Source organism: Vipera berus, assembly GCF_964194415.1.
Source record: "Vipera berus genome assembly, chromosome: 1".
Lineage (NCBI taxonomy): Eukaryota > Metazoa > Chordata > Lepidosauria > Squamata > Viperidae > Vipera > Vipera berus.
Window position 1 is genome coordinate 340,384,790 of NC_138202.1, and position 23,839 is coordinate 340,408,628.

At 38.3% G+C, this 23,839-nt stretch overlaps 1 protein-coding gene across 2 annotated transcripts in view; it reads right to left on the reverse strand.

Moving 5' to 3' along the window:
• Positions 1–23,839, reverse strand: part of LOC308675004 (merlin-like) — a 40,761-nt gene that overhangs the window by 10,868 nt on the left and 6,054 nt on the right. Inside the window, exons 1-11 of one of the 2 annotated variants that reach the window (XM_081339931.1) lie at positions 21,426–21,642; positions 18,547–18,677; positions 15,912–16,037; positions 14,704–14,826; positions 10,054–10,137; positions 8,022–8,090; positions 7,294–7,376; positions 5,986–6,061; positions 4,728–4,865; positions 3,367–3,441; positions 748–861 (exon numbers count right to left, since the gene is read on the reverse strand). In XM_081339931.1, the coding sequence (XP_081196057.1) occupies positions 748–861; positions 3,367–3,441; positions 4,728–4,865; positions 5,986–6,061; positions 7,294–7,376; positions 8,022–8,090; positions 10,054–10,137; positions 14,704–14,826; positions 15,912–16,037; positions 18,547–18,636 (978 nt within the window). In that variant the 5' untranslated portion in view covers positions 18,637–18,677; positions 21,426–21,642. Of the gene's footprint in view, positions 1–747; positions 862–3,366; positions 3,442–4,727; positions 4,866–5,985; positions 6,062–7,293; positions 7,377–8,021; positions 8,091–10,053; positions 10,138–14,703; positions 14,827–15,911; positions 16,038–18,546; positions 18,678–21,425; positions 21,643–23,839 lie in introns of those variants that run through there. The other variant, XM_081339932.1, reaches the window with a different exon arrangement.

A 23,839-nucleotide genomic window follows, 5' to 3' on the forward strand; every position in this document is an offset into this window, starting at 1 on the left:
CCTGAGAGGAACAGTGAGGCTCCTCCAGTGGACCATACCTTGGCACTTGCCCCAGTCCCATCTCCTTCTGCCAGAGACCCTCAGATTTGTCCCACTCCTGCCCAGGCCCCCATAGGCACCATTGACGCAAACAATGTAGAGCTGGCCATGCCCACCCAGTAGGTCACACACGCTCCAGCCACGCCCACCCAGTAGGCCATGCCTACCCTGGCCACACCCACCCAGCCCCTCAAGGGTAACCGCAATGCTGATGCGGCCCTCAATGAAATTGAGTTTGACACCCCTGCCTTATGTCATCACTTTGCTGAACACCTAATCCTCACAGTATTGTTTTATATTTAAATACTTTATATTCCCCCATGCTGCATGGCTGTAGAATTATTATTATCCTTCTCATCTCTCTACTACCCCATTTTATTGATATTATTATTGTTTTATTATTATTTTCATCATCATCATCATCATCATCTTGCTTTGCATGTACACTGGAGCTTCTGCATCAAAAACAAATTCCTTGTGTGTCTAATCACACTTGACTAAATAAAATATTCTATTCTAGTCAATGTCCCAAGTAAGTTGTCCACTTTAACTTTTGTGCGAGACTGATACCCAATATAGTATTGCAAAAATCATTAAAATTATAATGATAATGATATATATCTGATCATTATCTGCCACACAGGCAGCTTGGAAATGAGTTCAAACTTTGTGAAATCCTTTAGCATTTGAACCAGCTCTACGAGTCACCTTCTTTCTTGCTTTCTCCTCTCTGGCTTGAGCTTTCATCTGCTGGATCTCAATGGGATCCACTCGCCTCCTTCTCATGAACAAGTCATGGTTTCCAATAAAGAGTTGCATGATCTGTAAGAAAAAAGAAAAGAAAAATGTCTTCCTGGAGTTACCCAACAGGAGGCCAGTATCCAATCTCGTTCAGTGGTCTATCAGTTGTGTCTGAAAAGTATAAACACAATAGTTACTCCATAATACTCAGCTATGGACTAACAACTCCCTCTGAATGGAGAGAGAGTGAGTTTAGTTCTTCAGGTAATCCTAAAATTCATCTCTAATTTATTTGGTTTTCAGCAGCCACTATCTACATACCTCAGGAAAATATTAAAAAACGATATTATAGGAATGCCATCCAATTCTGGTAATCATTATTTCCCAAATGCCCTTAAAAAGTCCATTGATAACCTCCATATCTGTACTTGGCTTGAACCTGACATTACCTAGAAGACTGTTTTTATTTAGGAATGTTATAATGGAGAGATACACATATATGTTTCTAAGTCAAAATGTTTCTAGGTTGATAAAGGAACGTACAGAACTTGGATATAGCTCAGCACTACCCAAAGGATAAATAATAAATTAATCTTAAACAGAATACTGATCTTGGTAACTGACAGAGATTTTAAGGGACAAAAGGCATAATTATGCTGTAAAGGGTAAGCCCCAAATGAGAGAATTAAAAATCAAGATTTCACTGGTATCAAAACCAGATAAAATCACCATCAGCTTGGCCTCCAGGGAAAAGGCATTCCAGAAGGGGGTCCACGAGAAAGAAAGGTAGAAATGTGCATTTTCTATCACTGCCCCCTCCTTTGGGATTCCCTGGACTTCCAAATGGATCCTTCCCTTTGATGTTTAGAAAGTTTCAAAAGATTTGGCTATTCCAACATACCCTAGGAATTGAGGAGAATGATTGGTACTTCTACCAATGGATAATGATTCTATTTTGCTTGACTATTATATATTCCCAGTCCTGTACATTTGATTTTATGGATGTTACAGATTTTGCATTTTTGTTTTCATTTTTAATCAGGATAACAGAGGCAGGAACTGTACACTGCTCAAAAACATTTCTGACTGGAGTAGTCTATAAACCCTGTAAGATAAATAAATCCTCACCTAGCTTGATTCTCCTAGCTATGGGAAGTGGAGCAAGTCTTACCCTGCATATCTTAATATCTTGTTGTTCTTAGTTGCCAAGTCGTGTCCAATGCATGGACAACGTTCCTCCAGGCCTTCCTGTCCTCTACCATCGTCTGGAGTCCATTTAAGCTCATGCCTACTGCTTCAGTGACTCCATCCAGCCACCTCATTCTCTGTCATTCCCTTCTTATCTTGCCCTCAACCTTTCCCAGCATTAGGCTCTTCTCCAGTGAGTCCTTCCTTCTCATTAGGTGGCCAAAGTATTTGAGTTTCAGCTTCAGGATCTGGCCTTCTAAAGAACAGTCAGGGTTGATCTCCTCTAGGACTGACCGGTTTGATCGCCTTGCAGTCCAAGGGACTCACAGGAGTCTTCTCCAGCACCATAGCTCAAAGGCTTCAATTCTTTGGCACTCAGCCTTTCTTATGGTCCAACTTTCACAGCCATACATTGCAAATGGGAAGACCACAGCCCTGACTATACACACTTTTGTTGGCATGGTGATGTCTCTGCTTTTTAGTGTGCTGTCTGGATTTGCCATGGCTTTCCTCCCCAGGAGCAAGCGTCTTTTAATTTCTTGGCTGCAGTCCCCGTCTGCGGTGATCTTGGAGCCCAGAAAAATAAGTCACTACCTCCATTTCTTCCCCATCTATTTGCCAGGAATTGAGAGGGCCAGATGCCATGATCTTGGTTTTCTTTATGTTTAGTTTCAACCCAACTTTTGCACTCTCTTTCTTCACTTGCAACAAGAGGCTCTTTAGTTCCTCTTCACTTTCTGCCATTAGAGTGGTATCATCTGCATATCTTAGGTTGTTGATATTTCTCCCGGCAATCTTAATTCCAACTTTTGATTCATCTAGCCCTGCCTTTCTCATGATGTGCTCTGCATATAAGTTAAACAGGCAGGGTGACAGTATACAGCCTTGCCGGACTCCTTTCCCAATTTTGAACCATTCAGTGGTTCCGTGTCCAGTTCTCACTGTTGCTTCTTGACCCACATATAGGTTTCTTATTTGTCTAGATAGGTATATACTGTAAAAAAACACTGTCTCATTTGCTTCCTCACAATCATTTATGGCTTTAATCATTTTCACTAAAAATCAAACCATTCAGCAATGTCTAGGCATTCGGTGCTATTCAGTCCCACATGATTTCTGTTCCAACTGAGCATAGATTGGTATGGTGAGGCCACTGTCTTTGGCCATGATTATAATGGGGCAGGTTTATAATAGGACAAAAGTGGGACAGAGAGAAGAGAATCAGACTCCCACCAACACTGGCAGAGCAAGCTACTATATATAAACAGGGAGAAAACCCCACATTCACTCACACTGATGATGTTATCTAGTCAGGTAATGAACTGTCTACATGAAGACAATCAACTGAAAGAGCACCAAGGACTGAACAAATAGTCTTCTATATAGGAAAGCACTCACCAATTTATTGACTTTAGGCTGTGAGGAGAAGAACTTGAAAACCTCAGCTTTCTTGTCAATAGGCTTAATTGTAAGCTGAAAGAAAAAGGAGGGTGTTTTTTTTCAAATGATAATTATACACTAAATGCACATGTAGAAAATGTGCTTCCACTGGAGACTGTGTCAACTTTTTTTCCTTCCATCATCATCATCATCATCATCATCATTATTTTATTATTATTATCATTATCATTATCATTATTACTATTACTATTATTATTATTATTATTATTATTATTATTATTATTATTATTATTATTATTATTATTATTATTATTATTATTATTATTATGCTATCTATTGGTCCTTATTGTTACCCTATAGTTTATTGGTGCTGCTTTGAAACTTAGACTGCAGGAAGGCATTTTATAAAGTAGACTAGTTCATAAACCAGAATAAGGTGGGATGGGTGTTCCCAGTGAGAGATTCACAGCTGAACAACTGTAGCCAACATAAGAGAGGTATGTAGTGGGGTATCTCAGGGATCAGTCCTACCGTAGTTTGGAGATTGGAACTGAATAAAAAGCATATAATACAGAACCACCATACATCCATTTTATCAAGTACAGCCCTGAAATTCTAGGTGATTTCAAGAAATATATAGGTTGAAGTGGGCTCTGGATTGGTGCCCCCCTCCTTTGTTTTCTCTGACTTCCCAGCCCCAGTTTATCCTGCAGGAAAATTTGTATTTTTAAAATCAGTTTAGTTAGCCCTTATATAACTCTCCTGTTTTAGGACATTAGCTTCTCTGAAATCATTAATGTATTTTAAGAAAGAAGTCATAATGTATTTTCAGGAAAAGTAGATCCTATTAGATTATTAATTTTTATTGCATTTTGCTACCTATTTATGAAAAACATAAACCCATTTTTCTATTATGTCTATTTTTTATTATTTTGTTAAAATGGTTGTTTGTAATGCTGTAGAACTTCATACATTTCCTAGAATACATATCTTACATATGATTCTTAATTTTGGCCTGAACAGTGTAAATATTCTTAGTTCTCTTTAGTTAAAGGGACCCAAATTTATAAATCATAAAAACACAATATATGTTAACAGATTAATAGATATTAATAGCTATAAATAGATGATCAGGCCATAATATATAAAGCCATCTCAGGTCCTCCTAGTTAGGATCATTGTCATTAGGTGTTTCCCCTTGTCAACTTGGAAGTATGAAATTAGGTAGTAAATTGACTTTTTAAAAAATACACAATTTTATTAGCTCATAAGCAATTAAGCTATTTTACTGACATAGTCTCTTTCCAACGGATCTGCCACTCATCTCAGAGCAAAATTCCCACAGCACATCCACCTACCTCTTTGTCAGAATAAGAAATGTTTTGGATGCTGCTCCACTCAAAAGATTTATTTGGAGAGAAGCGGTTATTGATGCTGTAGACATGAATCCCTTTGGCATCTACCCCAAGCAGGAAGTCTGTATGATTCTTCTTTTGCTACAGAGAAGTCCAAGGTGAAAATCAATGTATTCATCTTGTGCACTGACTAGCATTGACGGTATTACTACAAACAACAACCTACCTCAGAGAGCACCAAGGACCCCTCATTTCAACCCAGGGCTACAACTATTCACCTTTATTGGTTAATATATTCATCCTCTGACATCAACGAATTACAACTTAATTTGGTCTAAAATGCACATTTCACTGCTTCAGATTCATGGCATAGGTAGTCCTCGACTTATGATTACAACAGGGACCAGAATTTCTGCTGCTAAACAAAATGGTTGTTAAATGAGTCACACCCAGTTTTATGAACTTGTTTGCCATGGTTGTTAAATGAATCATTGCAATGGTTAAATAAATCACATAGTTATTAAGTGAATCCAGATTCCCTCATTGACTTTGCTTGTGGGAAGCTGGCTGGGAAGGTTGTAAATGGTGATTACATGACTCCAGACACGGCAAACATCATAAATTTGCCCATTACAAAATACCTGAATTTTGATCACATGACCATGGGGATTCTGCAACAGTTGTACTGTAAGTGTAAGAACTGGCTGTAAGTCACTTACTTACTTATTTATTTACTTGCTGTCCATCTTGCTTTTCAGGTGACTCTTTTTTCAGTGCTGTTCTAACTTCAAACAGTTGCTAAACTGTTATAAGTCGAGGAGTATCTGTAAACACCTGCCGTAATTGGCAATTTTATTGTCTTATTCAATTATCCTCATTGCTGCTCAACTAGTCTCTATACAATGAAGTACATGACCAGTATTTTTGCCTCTTGGCACCTTTTTCCTCATTGCTTCATATAAAAGAGTCAAACATCAGGCATCTATAAACTAGAATTTACCCTTATGTTAGCTAACATAAATACACATTGAAAAATGTAAGACCAAGTGATCTGCTTAAGAGTCATGGCATTTTTATAATGGAGAACACTTGTAAGTCAGGCAAATTGCTCCAAGTCACAACAGACAATGCTGATGAGACTCTCAGGTGTTATGCCCCTTTTTTACTGGCAATACTGCTGAGGCACAAGGGATTTACAATCAGACATCTGGGACTGTCAGAAAAATCTGAATCAGATGCATTAAAAATCATACATACTTACAGCAATTGGAAAATAATTAACCCCATACATCTCCAAGTCTTGTGCTATTTTAAGATAGTTCATCTCGGCTTCGTATCTAGAAGAATGGAATAGTTATTTTTTTAAAAAGTCTTGGAAAGGATTGTTCTTGGTACATAAATGAAATATATTATTGTATATTTGTACTGAAATATATTATTGTATATTATTGTATATTGTATATACTGTATTATTGTCACCCCAAGTCTGTATTCATTGACTGTGAAATACTCTTACCTAGTTTTATTACCATTGGTAATCAAAGTGGTTTACAAATTGCACTATGGCCTCTATAAAAATCACATAAATAAGTGGAAAATTCAACCATGACATAGAAATAGCCTCACTTGGCACATCCAAACAAATTGGAAATATTCTGGGAAAATTTTACATTCAGCTGAATGATCCCCAATTGAAAGGTCCTTTTCCTGGAAAGATATTCTGAAGTCCTGGTAACGCTATGCAAAAGGTTCTGCTCTTGGGACAATCTGTCAAACAACTAAAGGCTTTGTACAGAGTAGGCCACAAACAGTGATATCAAAACCTGGACAGATTCTCGAAAAAGGAGACTATTCTTAACCAGACAAGTTGCTTTTAGTCTTAAAAAGCCTGGAACCAGCACTTTAAATGAAGTGCTGACAAAAGTACAGTTATTTATTTACTTATTAAATTTGTCTGCCGCCCATCTTGCCCAGAGGTGAGAACAAGCAGGAGCAGAGTAATGAGAGAACATGAGTTTCTGAGTTCCTATCTGTTTGGATCAAACTTTGTATCAAGAAGTGAATTCAAGGTATGATTCATCTAAATTCTTATTGGGTTCTACTATGTTCCATGGGGGGAAAAAACCGATGAATAAGGGCAAAGTGTCAAAGTCATGAAATGTGTATTGTGACATCTGATTATTTATGTTTTTATACTACCTTTATTATTTTTATAAATAATTCAACACAGTGAACATACCCAATACTCCTTCCTCTTCCTATTTTCTCCACAATAACAACTCTGTGAGGTGAATTGGGCTGAGAAAGACTGAGTGGCCCAAAGTCACCTAGCCGACTTTCATGCCTCAGGTGGAACTTGAACTCACAGTCTCCTGGTTTCTAGCCTGATGCCTTAACCACTAGACCAAACTGAAACCCCTCCCCTTGTACTTGTGTCATGATGTTGCACACAAGTTTGGAAGGGGCAGAAAATCTGTCACTGACCCCCCACACACACACCCAACCAGGTGCTAATGGATGTAAGTCCTTTTTTCCAAACTATAGTTGCAAACAAAGAGTACTGCTGTACCTGGCCATTCCCTGATGTCCAGCATAACAGGCAGTAATCCTTTCTTCCCACATGTCAGGTGTCATCTGATATTGACGGAGAACCTAGATAAAAGAAAAGTAAAGAACGAAAAAGAAAACAATGGCAAAAAGATTTATTTTTCAAACAAGAAGGATGTTCGTGCAGGTATGAAAAACTGATCTGCTTTGGAAGGACCTACAGAATTACATATGACTTAAAATGCTGCAGGATTAGAAGCAAACTGACTCCCATTTGCAGAAGCCTTTCAGCTTGTTGGTAATTTAATACCGCACTGCTAACTTCGGTTTGATTTTGTCATAAATTCCCCCTTCGTGAAGAGCAGTCTGGATTCTATCTGGAAGAAGAACGTTAAACCAGGATAGAAGCACCAGGGTCAGGTTATAACTCAGTTTTGAGCTCATGACCCAGGAGTCCCCTGGAGAAGATATCTTGAAGGAGTTGTAAACCTCCCTTCATAGCCAAGAGCTCACATTCTCCAATAGTTGCTTGAGAAACATCAGAATTTTAAAGTTTCCCACTCTCTAGAAAACAAAGAGAGGAGCAATCTATTGTAAAAGGACGAATAGAAATATCTGGTCTTTGGGGAAAAGTTGTTGTTTTATGAGTCATGCAAATTTGCTGCTCCCTATTTGGCTAATTCTGCTATTTGGGGTATCTGAGGATTCCTGTTCATGACCAGGCAGATAGGAAAGTGTGAAAACACTTACTCTTTTTGGCAAAAGTTCTTCTGGAGCTAAGAAACCTGGTTTGTACATATTTGGGTCATAGTCACCATACTGTGAGGGAAAGAAGTATCAGACAAGTTAACAGGAAAAGACTGTATACAAAGAATTGACAGCATAGTATAAGATCTAAATTAACACTTAAAAGGAAAAAAAGAGAAAACACTGAATTATTTGATTATAAACAGAACAACTAAAAATTGCCTAAAGTTCTAAAAGATTTTTACAAGTGAAATCTGAAGGCTGATGTATACAGAGGAGCAAAGAAAACCTGCCAGAAATAAGTTTCCTTAGAATTTTACCTTCCTGTCCTTTACGACTGAAAAAATATGCCTGAAAGTTTACCAGTTTGGTACCAAATATACACTAGTTTACAGTTCAAGAAGAATCCAATGCCATAACTCTTAATGGATCCCCTTTTGAGTTTGTTGTTAACTTCACCCACAGTAGAGTGCAGTGGGTCTAGCTCTGGCTTAAGCACCAATGGCTAGGAAAAGGAGATCTTAATGTCCTCTTAAAGAGAGAACTACAGATTAGTGGTACGGCTTTGTAAGCATACCATCCAAGCTGGGCTTGGCTGTTGTATATAGTATGTTTAGGTGTGTGTCATGTATGTGTTTCACTTTGAGAGTGGGCAACAAAATTTCATTTTTGATGTGTGCCGTTGTGCCCACAGTAAAAAAAAATGACAGTAAAGCTTATCTTATCTTATCTTAATCTTTTCTTATCTTATCTTACCTTACCTTATCTTACACATTGCCCATAAACCTTAGTCTCTATAACAACGTTTGTTGAATAATGCATAGATTTTTAAACCATGGATCTTTAAACCAGTTTACAGATCATACTTCACAAGTTTCTCTGAACATTATGTGCTTTGGCCCCAAACCACCAGCCCTATTGAAACTGAGTCCCAAGATCCAGGGTCAGAATCGGTAACAAAGTAGGTAACAGTCTGTGGTGTTCTTATGGTTTTTTAAAAAAAATTGATTGCTGCTTGTTTTTCGAGACTTTTGATGATTTTTTGCTTGTAGATTCATTTCATAAAACGTCCAGAGTTGTAACACGTTGGGGTAGAGTATAAGTTTCATAAATCACTCAACAAACATGTAGTGTCACTGACTTCCACAATTTAATCCCAGTCATCGCCAAATAGCTAGCCCACGACTAGCAGTATGGTGGGACAGATATGACATCCCACTGGGACCCGTGCCATCCTCCTGTCATATATATATATTATATGCCCAAACACATTCAGGAATAATGAAAGGCAAAACATCCTGTCATTTCATCTGTTCTGTCACAGTTCTGGACTAAAACTGGCTAATTCCTGCCAATAACTAGCAAGGGAGGGTATAGCAGCTCTTTGTTCAGTGCTAAGAAAGGTTGGATGACACAGTTACAGCTGGCCCCCTTTAACTTTCTGAAGGATGATTCAGGGAAGAGACTTTATGCAGGAATTCCTCAAATGCATGCTAGAGAATTATTTTTAATTAAGAAAAAAACGGGAATGGGAAAGAGAAACTACCATCTTACAGGTAGACCCTAACGTATGACTGTGCCATAGATCATAAGTTGTGATGGTCGTATAATAGGTCAGCCATGTGACTGACTCAATTTTACAACCTTTTATGCGGTACTCATAAAGTGCGTGCTGCAGTCGTAAAGTGAAAGCCATCATTGTTAAGCAAACCCATTGTTTGCTATGTCTGGCATAACTTCGCTAAATAAGCAGTCATACATTTAGAACTATCTGTACTCAGGATGCCCACTACAGTTTAAAATGAAGTAAGATATCTCAATCTCCTCTCTGCATTTAATCCACTGACCTCCTGTGAAATCTAAGCAGGATGTACTCATTAAACAAACCTGCAAAACACCCACAAATGGAGACAGATGAGGTGAAAAAATACCACCTCCTATTTCCAGCTAACCTTCAGCCGATCCTTTTCTGTGTTAATTAACACTCTGCATATGTGTTATAAAAGGTGACAAACTAACAATTATAAGGCCTCACCTTAGCTTGAACCGCATAAGATGCCAATAAAATTGTAGCCTCAGGAGAACAGTAAATTTCTTCATCCAATATTTGTTTCTTAACCTAAGACACAAGGTGGAAAAAAGAAGAAAAATCTAAGACTCAGCCAGAGCTTGAAAACAAAATAATAGACACCCAGACTTTGTTTTGGCACCTGAAATGTAACTGTTAGCTGAGTTTATGAGCGAAAAAAAATAATGTTGGCCACTATAGAGACATGCAGAAAAATACCAAGAATATTCAAAGTAGTTACATATGCTTTTAAAGCATGCTGCATAATAACTACACTCTAAACTATATCTAATTTCCATTTGGAAGATCAGATCAGTAAGGGATTATTTAGTCCACTCTTCTATTTTGTTAGCGGTCAGCCAGTTACGGAGAAAATCCACAAGCAAAACAGAATGGTTATAATTCTCCACTATGATTTGTTTTCCACCATAGAGATGTAGAGCATGAGATTTCTATTCCTAAGTATCAGGATTAATAAGGAAAAAAATCTAGCAAATTAGATCAAAGATCCATCTAATCCAGCATTCTGTTTTCCAGAGCAGCTAAAAACTTCTTCAAAACACAACAAGAAGGCTTAAAAACAATTCCTGTACTTGCTTCTGTTTTTTATCTTTCTGAGGCACACTGTGCTTGCACGTAGGGACTCATTCAGATACTCTTCAGGTTACTGTTGTTTGGAGAAGCTTAAACATTTTATTCAGTCCCATAAATATGGCCTGGTTAACTCCAATAAACAATGCTGCATTATATTGTGTTCTTCTTGTGTGTGTCCTGAAGGAACCATCAAGCAAAAATTCATTTTGTAATTTCTGAATGCTAGCATTTTGAGAAAAAGAGGGAAGTTCCCACTATAGCTTTTGTGCCATTGACAATTTTATTTCAAGCTTGTACAAATTGTGGCCCTGCGGTATTACTCTCCTAGGGGAACTGTAATCAGATAACAATTGGATGGCCAGAGTTCCCAATTCTGTTTAATATATTCCCTCACCCTAGCTTATCTCCCTTTTCTGACTGTCTTTTAATAAAGTTTGAGTTTATTGTCTTTGTCCCTTATTCATTTTGGTAACTCCTTTGTTTTAATTGGGATGTTTAATAAAACGCATGGGGAAAAATGCCCTTGTTTTCTCCCAGACATACTGTAGGTGGTTATATTACCAGAAGACTGAAGAATCCTCTGCCTAGAGAGAGAAGTTGATTTCTAAAGTGTCTTTATTTTAGAAGGCAATCAAACAGCTGTTCACCCAGGCATTTCTGAAATGAGGACCCAGATTGTTGGGGGCAATAAGCTGACTTTGTAAAAATGCCACTTGGGGGGGGGGGGCGAAAGCCCTAATAAGCAGGTATATACATAGAATGAAGGCTATTGCTAAGCACATTGTGCTTTAGATTGTAAGCCGCCCTGAGTCTTCGGAGAAGGGCAGGATATAAATGGGATTTAAAAAATAAAAATAAAATAACAGTGCCAGGATCAAACTGAGTTGTGATTTGGTGTCCAATTGCTTTTCTTTTCTTTTTTTAAATGAGCCCCATAGAGATTTCTGAATTTAATGTTTTAAAGATTGTTGGTTTTATTTAGAATTTTTCTACTTATCTTTTTGTAGACATTCTGGGTTCTTCCTGGAATCCAGTATAGAAATAATAATAATTAGTGGCAATTGAAATAATTAAAGCTCAGAACTCTCCCTAAAGTCTGAAAAGGGGACAACACAAGGAAGTCAACTGAAAAACCAAATTCATTCAAGTATGTAAATCACTGGGTGACAGTTACTGGAATAGCTGACCTCTATTACTAAACATTGTGATTTTCTCATTCCTCCTGCAATCAGGGGAACTGCCTTCTATATAATAACTTTGCGTTATTAAACCAAGCAAATGGTTAAATACATTTTAGTAGGTTGAATTTCATAAGTATACAAATGTCTGCATATGCTATTCTCCCACTCTTACCCCAATTATACTGCAAATCTAAATTTTAACGTTAGGAAACGCAGCAAGTTCAAACGTGTTGCTTTGCCTCCTCTTTTATGTTTCTTTTGGAACTGGAAAAAAAAATTCCCCAAACTACATTCCTCCAAGAGGGAAACAAGCCAAGGCAGGTTTGAAGGAACTAGAAGAAAATGTGTAGCTTTCAGGCAGATGAAAAGGGAAGGGAAGGGAAAGGAAAGGAGAAACAGCCTTCTTTCCAAAATAGCTCAGCCCAAGTAATTGTCAAGGCAATAGTGAAAAGCAGAAATCCACCAGGAAATTGATCTCATCTAGTTGATCAACTCTTCCAAAGAAAAGTTGGTTCCAAGGTAATAACAGAAGCATGCAATCAGGATTTTAGATGCTTACATTAAACCAGTTTGTGGAATCCAACACCCCACCCCACACCCGCTGATAATGATCAAATGCAGTAATAGGGATAAGGGTCCTTTTTTTGAGACCCTATGTAATTAGAACAGGATGGCACACAAAAATATTTGTTTTTCCAATGCAAGGTGAAATCGTGGCTTTTGGGATTTCACAAGGGTAGGGTAATTATGCCATTTTGTCCCTCAGCTTCTTTTCATTATTGCATTGTGGTTATTTCTGTTTTATATTTTCAAGGTGTTGCTTGTTTTTATTTCCCTTTGCTTGTTTTATGGATTATAGCTCTTCCTGAGAACCTTATGATAATGGGTGAGCTATAAATACTTCAACTGATGAATAAATGTTTTCTGGATCCGCTCCCTTCCTCCGCCAGTTTCTTGGAGCATCCAGGTCACCTTGCCCACCCACACTGCACACAGCCTTCTCCTAACACCTGCATGACATTTTCACACTTCCACAGGCTGGCAAATAAAGGCAAGAGATGCAACTTTAACAAAAGTCAAGGAGTCCCTTGCCCAGCTTTTGGCAAATAATGCGGAGCTGCTCAAACATGTGTTTAAGAACAGTTATTACCCACATCATATGATTTCGGTTAAAAGTTTTCATTGATTTTGGCAGGACGTCATAATTTAAAGTTTTTCATATTGGTTGCAGCAGGGTCAGGTGATTGTTTAAAAGGGGAGAGGTGTTAAAACAATTTAAAGTTGGGGATAGCAGTTGAATGCCAGAATCTCTTTCATCAGAAGCATGCACCTTCATCTCATATAAGCAGCGTATCTCAATCTTAGCAACTTTACAATGTGCGGAGTTCAATTTCTAGAATTCCCCAGCTCATTTCTTGATCAGAAATTACATTTTAATTCCCTTATGACTGTAGGATATATTCTGATACCTCCATCTACTTCTCTATAATTGTTTGGAGGACTAGCATAAAAGGCATGGTAGAAAGTTGAACTGAGTTACACACATGCATACGAGAAAAAAAAGTACTGATGTTTCTTGATTGTCAGGGCTGGTGGTGGTTGTATGGCTGTATTAGTGTTTTAAAATAGACTACAGTCTCTCATTTGGCCTTTAGCTATAATCCTCTTTTAGACATATAAATTGTGAGACTTTTCCAAAAGGGCTGAACTTCTGAAAAAAGTATATTAAGCTACTTGGAGCTAAAAGGAACCAAGGTAGAAATATAATGCATAGAGTACATTCCTATTTGGCAGAAGAAGATGCCGAGCTTTTCAGCTGGAAAGCTGACAGCCCAGGTTTGAAACCCAAGAACCGTGTGACAGGATGAGCTCCCATTACTTGTCCCAGCTCCTGCCTATCTAGCAGTTTGAAAGCTTGCAATTGCAAGTAGATAAATAGGTACCACTTTGATGGGAAGGTAAAAGCATTCCATGCACCTTGGTATATAGTCATGCTGGCCACAACATCGGCTAAGAAATGGAGAGGATCACCCACTCCCTAGAGTTGGACATGACTGGACAAGGGAAACCTTTACCTTTAACTTTGCAATGTTTCCTGATTTCCTATAAATTAAGGAACACCACCCTTCCTAAACTAAAAGTAATTATACTTTATAACAGTGCTTCCTAGGTAAATTACCCAAAATTGGGTAAAAGTGTTTTTTTCTTTGGGCAATGACACACAAACCCACAAAGATATTTAAATTGACTGATATATTGCCACATGTAATAAACAATATATTTGAAAATATCCTAAAGTACTCCTCTTAAGACAAAATTGATACAATTACAATGGTGGGTTTTGAAATGACGTAACGGTCATTTAATCATATTTTTGAATCCTGTCTTGGACAGGGCAACTCTCTAAAAAAACAGAAAACAAGACTAATATCATAAGTCAGGGCTGTGGAAAATCAGACATGATGTATAATTCAGCAAAGGGATTACTGTCAATTCCCAAGGCTTCTTGGTTCTGCACACCTTTACTGCTCACTGACTCTTTATGGGCCTGCAATAATGTTCTCTTTCGGTGTTCTTCTTCTTGGTGGATTGGGCCCAGAAAGAAATGGCAAATGAATGATCAATTTTTAAAAAAGGCTAAGGAGTAACAAGCCCAAAGCTGAAAGGAGAACCCACTGAAGGCCCCTTTACTCTCAACCATTCCTAAGATGCTAAAGTTGGCACTAACCTAAGGGGTACCTCAAGGAAGATGATGATCCCAGATGCTGAAACACAGTGATGATGTTCAAAAGACAAGCATGACATCTCGAACCAATTCTGAATAAAAGAAATACCTTCTGACCTGCAGAAAGAAGAGGTGTTGGGTGATCTCCTGCAGAAGCTCCTCTTCAACTTTCTCAGGATAAAACTTCACTAAAAAACAAAAGTTCACTGGATCTTCTTTGGGAATATCCTGATCTAAAACCTGTTTGAGAAAGAAACCAGAACAATTAAACGCAATCTGATTGGGAAAAGTATGTTTGGCAAAGCAGAAGCCCAAGATTACTATTTCTTGCCATGCACTCACAAAGTCACTTGTTGGGACCCTTTTGCACCTCACTCATTGCTGGTTCACATGTGCTTGTAGCAGCTTCTTAGCATCAATGGCCATGGAAGGAAATTACTGTAAATTACATTTCAACTTTCCCGTATTTAGATGCATTCAAATGGGTGCATTTTTATGTTCTGATCCTCATCCTTTCTTTCTCAGGGAGGAAAAAATGACCAAACTGAGGAAGGCTTTCCTCCACATTTGCCCCTCCCAAACCATTTCAGATATACAAATGCAAATTTCTTAAGTCTTTCCCATTGTTTCCCATCTCTTTGCATATGAACTGATTGATACAAATACACATATCTCTTCCCCATCCCCTTTATTTTGGCCCTAGGGGAAAGTATTAGGAGAAAGATCTTGTCAATGATGCTTCCCTTCTCCAGACAATTTCAGTGGAAGACAAAGGACAGAAAAGGCAGTTAAGATAAATGATGAGTCACTGGTTTAGTAGCATTCTGATTACATTCATATTCCAGTCTAGAGGCAAAGAGGATTCTAATTAACTAAAGGGGGTAGAGAGAATGTAGTATGAATATGGCAGGAACATGAATATGCACATGTGTTTCTTGGCCTAACCACATTTACATTTACAAATAATCATTGCAAATCAAGGATGGGCATAGATGGTGTCTCTCTGATATGTTTTTCAGGTATTCTGACCCCTCTAAACACAAACCCAATTTCACCATTACAATTGTGGTGGTGCACTTTCCTTTTTTTACATCAAAGGTAAGCTGCTTTATTCACCCAAATACTCTCAAAACAGGGAGTTCCTTACGTTGCTTGGTCTGGCTCCTTTAGGCCCTTCCATCCCTCCTTCAAAACAAACTGAGATCCTGAGCCTTTTTTAAACAAAAAACAAAAAACTGGCCATCTCTGAAGAAAACTTTTAGAATATCTTTAGGTCTTTCCAACTCGGGAAGTATTATTTTACAATGAACATTTAGATTCCAAACCTTTTTATCCATCTTCAACCAAATGCCCATTCCTTTGACGGAGTACCAGAGACCAAAGTACCAGGATTCTCGCAGCCCCAATGCACGACACACCTGGTCAAACAGGTCTTTTCCTTTCCATTTCATCTGTGGGTTGCAATGGAACAAAATCAATTTAGAATGGATAGCAAGGGCAATAATCTGAGTGTGAAAAAAGATGCTCTATTCCTGAGGTATTCTAAATACATGATCTCAACTAGTGTAAAAATAGAAATGCCAGAGCCTCTCGTGGTAAGTGCAAAATTCAAATTGCATAATTTTGGCTTTTAAGAAAATTAGAAGTTAGAGGGGGTTTTTTGTGTTCTTCAAGTTCATCTTCAACAAAATAGCAGAATTTACTCATCTTGCTTTTATAACCTGGCTTATTTGCTTGTGCTTAGCATGATGTATGAATTCATCCTGCAGTTTTAATTGGTGAACCATGCTTTGTGGTTCAGAGTGTTGTTTGGGGCTGAATTAATAAATTATTACTAAACAAATCACCAACAAAGCATAGCATGATATGTGAATCCAGAAGATGATTTAGCGTTTCCAGTCTTTAGGTTCCAAATTTATATTGCAATGTTTCTCAAACTCAGCAACTTTAAGATGTGTCAACTCCCAGAATTCCCCATGCTGCTATATGGCAACATCAAACAGAGTAATAATTAAGCAAGGCTTTGCGTAGTTGGGAAAAGAATCCAAAATTCCAAAGCTCTGTAATGTGCTTCTTAGTTTACGCTAGTATTTATTTGGCTACCCTAGGAAAAAAAAAGCCTGTAGTACTGCAGGTTTAGAACACAGCTTTCTCTTATATTCCAATGCTAGTTAATATTTATTTATCAAATTTATTAGCTGCCCATCTTACCATAGATTATCATATTATTCCTGGTAGTCCTCAACTTACATCCACAACTGAGCCCAAAAGTTCCACTGCTAAGCAAGACAGTTGTTAAGTCAGTTGTGCCCCACTTTTGCAACCTTTTATACCACAGCTGTTAAATGAATCACAGCAGTTATTAAGTGAATCTGGCTTCTTCCATTGACTTTGCTTGAGAGCCGTAGTGATAAAGTGGTTAGAACAGGGGTCTTCAAACTTGGCCCTTTTATGACTTGTGGACTTCAACTCCCAGAATTCCTCAACCAGGCATGCTGGCTGAGGAATTCTGGGAGTTGAAGTCCACAAGTCTTAAAAGGGCCAAGTTTGAAGACCCCTGGATTAGAATGTGGTATTGCAGGCTAATTCTGCTGACTGCCAGCAGTTTGCTTCTCACCGGCTCAAGGTTGACTCAGCCTTCTATCCTTCTGAGGTCGGTAAAATGAGGACCCAGATTATTGGGGGGCAATATGCTGATTCTGTAAACCATTTGGAGAGGGCTGTAAAGCATTATGGAGTGGTATATAAGTCTAAATGCTATTGCCATTGTCAGAAACTGACTGGGAAGGTTACAAATGCTGATCACATGATCCCGTAACAGTGCAACTGTCATAAAAACATGTCACTTGCCAAGCACCTGAATTTTGATCATGTTATGAAGGGGATGCCACAACGATCATAAGTGTAAAAACCAGTCACTTTTTTCAGTGCCGTTGTAAATTAGCAGTCACTAAATGAATGATCGTAAGTCAAGGGATTGCCTGTATGCTTGTAGATTCCCTAGAATCAAGGCTTCAAATCTTTGCTTGCTTCCTTGCTTTGTTATCTCAGAAGTAGAGACTTATATTCTAAACTTCTGTTTTCCTTTCAGCATACTCAAGGTCTATATCGGGGTAGGCTGGCTGAGGAATTCTGGGAGTTGAAGTCCGCGAGTCATAAAAAAGCCAAGGTTGCCTACCCCTGGTCTATATCAGTACCCTTATGAATTGTTCTTCCACAAAAGCCCCACATTTAACTCAGTGGGCTGAAGAAGGAAGAACCTTCAAATTCTAATTCTTAGCACATATGAGATGTGATAATGCCAAGGTAGCTTCAACAACAAGTCTCAACAAGAACACCAGTTCTGCTGCCTCCCCGCCCCCCCCCCAATTCTTTTAAATTATGGACAACTTCAGTCAGCAAATGTTCTCCAAGTTTCATTACTTAATTAAACCAGAAGCACTTGATTTCTATAGCTAGAAACTATGTACATTTAGAGGGCCCAATTATTGTGTTTCGTCTTGTCACTGATCTAGGCAGATTATCCAGTTGGAAGAAAAGACAGCTGTGTCTCCTCTGAGATTGATAGCCCATCAGAAATTATCTGCCATGAGCAGAGACTGATAGAGGAAGTGGCAAAGTTCTAACAGGCACTTAGAGACAGAAAAGATACTCTTAAATAAATACTCAGATCAGTGAATGGCACATGAACCAGGTAAGAGGCAGCCTGAAAATCATTGCAATTACAGTAGTTTAATCCAGTGATAAGGATTATTTTTAAAAATCATATTTACATAAATCCCTGCAAATGGACAATTAGCATGTCAGGAAAAGGCATTCAACGTAATCTTTTCCTTGATATGTCAGCTTTCTACATCTAGAGAGAGAGAGATGCTTTTTGAGACAGTATATAGGTATATCAATCTTATGTCATCTAGATAAAAATTCTGGCCTTTAAAAATCAACACAACAACAAAATACCTCACAGCTGAACTCCATTTCAGCTTCCATTGTTGAAACTTTCACTTTAAACATTTTGGGCTGCTTCTTCTTTAGCCCTGTGATAGACATATTTTTAACCCTGCCTGCAGCTGCACAATGGAAGAAATGGTCTGAAAAAAATATATATAATTAGCAACATACTCTAAAGTAAATTTACTTAGAAACAGTCTTCTTTTGATTTCTAATACCATGTCCAGATATAAGGCTGCTGAATCTGGAAGTTTAATTTAGCTTCTGATAGATTCATGGTTCACCATCACTTTGACTAATCACTCTTATCTCTAAGAGTCTTATCAGCAAGCTTCTGGTTTATCTCTAAGAGTTCTACCAAAGAACATCCTCTTTCCTTTGAAGGCCAGCCAGATGTTTTCAGAAAGCCCTCAAATCTTTCACCTTGGTAAATAATATTTAGCAGCCTATTTCTGTATTACTATCATGGCAAACAACCATTCATTAATTTGACCCGTTCTCTTGAAAGTCAACCAAAGTGGTAGTTATCCCAATATTATACCAGAACTTATCACAACTACCAGTAGTAGTCTTGTGAGACGGGTGGCTATATAAATTTGATTCATTAAAAAAATGCTAAACAGAACTTTGATCACTTTGTTGTGGCCACCACCTTGACTTTTTTGACCACTGTGGATACCCTGTTGGGAATATTAAAAGGTAACAAAACTTTTAACTGTTGGTGCCTTAGGCACCAAAAATAACTTAAGCTTTAGGCCAAGATAACACCAGAGAGAAACAAGCCCAGACATTCATCAGAAATAAACTCCCTCTTTTAGCCAAAGAACAAGTTTATTTTCCTTTCAAGTGAAGGCTGCAGGCAATAATATCCCGAATGACATTTGGAAGATCTCTCTGGAAGCAGATAAAAATACGTCATGGAAAGGATCCAACCCAAAGGCCATGTTAATTGGATAATGTCAATAAATTTATTGAATATTTGTGGGACTAAAAATAGGCTGGATTTACTAGGGAATGCAAATAGTTTGTGAAAACCAGTAAGATAAAAAAGTAAAATAACTGTCCTATGAAGTCAGCTAAATACCTGTACAACTTGATTGAACACCTTACATTAAACCCCATGAGGCTTTCCTCCTGTCTATATTTCTGTGCCCAAAGTTTTTCCAGCGCTTTGGGGAGTCATGCAAATGTTGATGACTGTATATCCCATCTTTTCTGATTTATGCAACTGACCTATCCAAATCATGGAGAAGGGGGTTTGATTTTAAGGGGTGTAAAAGAGAACAGCAAGCAAAGAGAATTCAGAAGCAGTGGACAGACTCACAAGTTATTGTAATGCAATCTCTGAGAAGTAATGCCACTACAGTATAGTAATTTGTTCACATGATGCTCTCAGCTTCTGTTGGATTTCTGCATTTTCAAGGACTAAGTGTAACCTGGGAAACCTGTTTTCAGTTAATACAAATGTTTTTAAATCCATTCACTTAATCAATTCATTATAACCCTAATTTAAATATCATGTTTCAAGGGTGGTAAATAACTCATCAGCATTCCGTCTTTCTACTGAACATTGGCCTTAGAGAGTTCCCCCAATGAAGAGTTAAAACTGAATAAAATGAATATAAATACGCAAAACAGCAGATTTTTTTAAAAAAAACATGTAAATAGAATTCAACTCCAAAAGAGTGCAGAAAGGCTTAAAAAAAACCTGTTGGCATATAGAACAGAATATTAACACTTGCAGAATATAGTACATTGAGGCAAATATTTCAGAATCTGGGTTCCAGCAGCAAGAATGTAGCCAGTCTCTCAAATCAGGTATTAGCAGCTCAAACCATTTTGCTGCCTGAGATAGATAACAGAAACAGCCCCCATGTACAAAATCCAACTGGACCAGAGGTTGAATGTCATGCCAACATTAGCACTAAGATGGCATTTTTGACATAGTCAACAACAATGGGGTAAAAGATACTGCCACCTCCACCCCCTGAAGTTCACAACTCATAAAAGTAGTATGTAAATAGTATATATTATGTAAAGAAGGTCTCCAATAGCCAGGCAAAGGTAGATCGTGAGACACCAAAGTCTTGACCTAGGAGCGAATGCAATTACATTCTCTCTCTCTTAAAATAGTTCAGAAGCACGTTCCCATTTTGCAGACTAATTAGGTAACTCTGCTGTATGTAGCTAGGACTGAAAGTGAGTCAAGGACTTTGGGGTTTAGGGTTCCCACCTCCGTTATCCTGGACAATATTAGGAGTCGGGAGTCAGGTTTTGGATAGGGCTGCCTGAATGGATCAAAAACCTTGGACAACCAATCCACGCAGAAGAAAGAAAACTCGCAGCGACCCCGTGTTTTATTTTATTTTATTTTGCACAGGGCGAGGAAGAAGAAAGGATGTCGGCTCTTTGAAAACAAGCTACTCTGCCTGAGAGATCACGCGAAATGACAGATCACCCCAAAGCTTCCCTGGAGAAATGTGGGGAGGACCCGGCAGGAGCGAGAGAGCAGAGGATCACTGAAGTCCCCGCGTGAACAGTAAAGGCGCCAATATGAACCGTGGTCCATGTCAAGAGAGCGACAGAAAAAAGAATGAGAGGACAGAAAGAAATTTCCAGCATGGTTTTACAGACACAGAATATGTATCTGTCTTTCTCACACAGCTGTATCTGTCACTGTTTTCCAGTCCTAAATCAGAGATTATCAATTAATACAGATTTTAAGAAGCAGAACCCTCTTAGTAAATCTAGCGTTATCTCCCGCTTCACGTACACGGTGCTAGTTTTATAAATGCTGTTGCTAGAAATCTCTCTCTCCTCCTCCCCCCCACCCCACCCCCCACCCCAAACTGCAGAAAAAGAAAGACCTAGTCCAATTGCTTTCTTACCACTCGGTGTGCTTGCACGCTTAAATTTCACGGCTGAAGTCAAATTGGCGTCCTAAAATCCCTTCCCTGATTCAAGAGGATCTAAAAACAACATCCCCGAAGTTGCAATTTGTAGCCCACACGTGCATCGTCGCTGGGGAGAAATAAGATCCAAGGACTGATCTGTCAGCGACTCCGCTTCCTTTGTTTGCTCTAAACTGGAGCATGTCAGCTGGACTGCCTTCAGAGAAATCAAAGAATTTACTTTCCCAGGTGATGGGGGGGGAGCCATTTCCTGCCTGGGTGCTCTTTAGACTCCGCCCACTTTACCATCCCTGTGAGTTCTTAAATACTGTTTACCACAAGGGGAAAAACTCCGAGGTCTTCTAACATTATTATAATCCACTCTTTCCTTCTAAGTTCGGCGGAATTAATAATTAACAATACACATAGCATCAATATTTGTAATGCGTAAAGTATGGTAAACATGACTAATTACGTCTTATTTCTCCATCTGTCCATTTCAGAGGACACTGAAGATAATGTGTACTGAACCATCTTTTACATGCTTCTTGTTCCATATATTTATGCAGGGCTTTTTTTCTCATAGAACGCTCAGAACGGAGTTCCGGCACCTTTTTTGGATGAAACCTTGTAGGGTAGGCAAGGTGGGTTGTATAACATGTGTGAGTTCCGGCACCTTTTTCTTTTACAAAAAAAAGCACTGTATTTATATCCTGCTTTTCAGTTGAACAGCTTCACATAAGGGCTTGCAAATAACAAAGTTACCAAATATACATGCATACTTGCTTGTGTATACATATACATAGATACGTGTGTATGTGGGTGTATACAAAGGTGCATGTATGTATGTATAAAAGGGGGCACATAACTTAGTAGTTAGAGAAGTTGAGCTTGTCAGCTGACAACCCAGGTTTGAGACCCAAGTGCTTGCACGATGGGGTGAGCTCCCATTCCTGCCTCAGCTCCTGCTCACCTAGCAGTTTGAAAGCATGCAAATGCAAGTAGATTAACAGATACCACTTCAGTGGGAATGTAGTAGCATTCCATGCACCTTTGGCGTTAGTCACATGACTATGGAAAATGCTTTCAGACAATGCTGGCTCCGTCGGCCAAAAGTCAGTCATAACTAGACAGGGAAATCTTTGCTACAAATATATAGATAATATAGATATAGCCAACTCCATACAAATTTTAAAGTATATAAAACAGCTTCGAGGGAGATGGGCAGTTAAGAAATACAAAATATAAATAAAACTGTAAGATGTAGAAAAAGGGAATTTCAGAAACCAAATGCTACCCCTATGAAAGCTCTTTCAATATCTGTTTTAGATATGTAAATATTTAGATATTTACCATAGTACAACTGATAGGCTTTAAGATGCTATAAGTTTTTTTGCTTCTTTCAAAACAACTGCTTTAGTTTTTATATACAGGTATCCTTGACTTATGACCAGAACTGAGCCCAAAATTTCAGTTGCTAAGCAAGACAATTGTTAAGTGAGTTTTGCCCAATTTACAACCTTTCTTGCCAGAGTTAAGTGAATTACTGCAGTTGTTAAGTTTGTAACATGGCTAAGTAAACCTGTTTTCCCCATTGACCTTACTTATCAGAAGGTTGCAAAAGGTGAGCCTGACCCTGGGAGATTGCAATAGTCATAAATACATGCCAGTTGCCAAGCATCTGAATGTTGATCATGTGATTATGGGGTTACTGAAGCAATTATAAGTGTTTAAAAATAGCCATAAGTCATTTTTTTCAGTGCCATTGTAATTTTGAATGGTCACTAAATGAATGGTTTTAAGTCAAGGAGTGTAAACACACAAATGCTAAAAGAAGAAAAAAGGAAAGAGGTATATTGACTCAGCCTGAATTTTAATAAAGAAAGGCTGTGTTTGCAGATGTGCTTATCCATTGTTAACTGAATCATGGTTTATTGAACAGAATCAACCATCTTCATGCTACCCGCTAATAAGCTAGATGCCCATGTTCAATGCTAGTGTTTTGTATCAATGCAACAAAAAATTTCCTTGCTCCAGAGAAACTACAAGTAAAACTTTAAACAATAAGCAGACCAGCACTTGTAGAAGCAAAAGAAATTATAATCTCCAAGTGAGCAAATATCCAAAGACAAAGCATAAACACCACTTCTTTTTTCTCCAGAAGTGACATTCAGACAGGACATCTGATGCCTCTTGGAAACTTACAGTAAATTCTCAAGTGAAGTTAGGAAGTCCTCTATGAAATGTTGCAATCATATGTTTTCTCTCAATGGGGTAGCTGCACAGAAATGTTGGGCATTCTCTATCGCAGAAGTCCCAACCTTTTGGGCACCAGGGACCGGTGCCATGGAGAAAGGGTTTTTTTGTGGATCAGAGGGGTTGTCATTTTGAATACTGCCTGCATCCCAAGG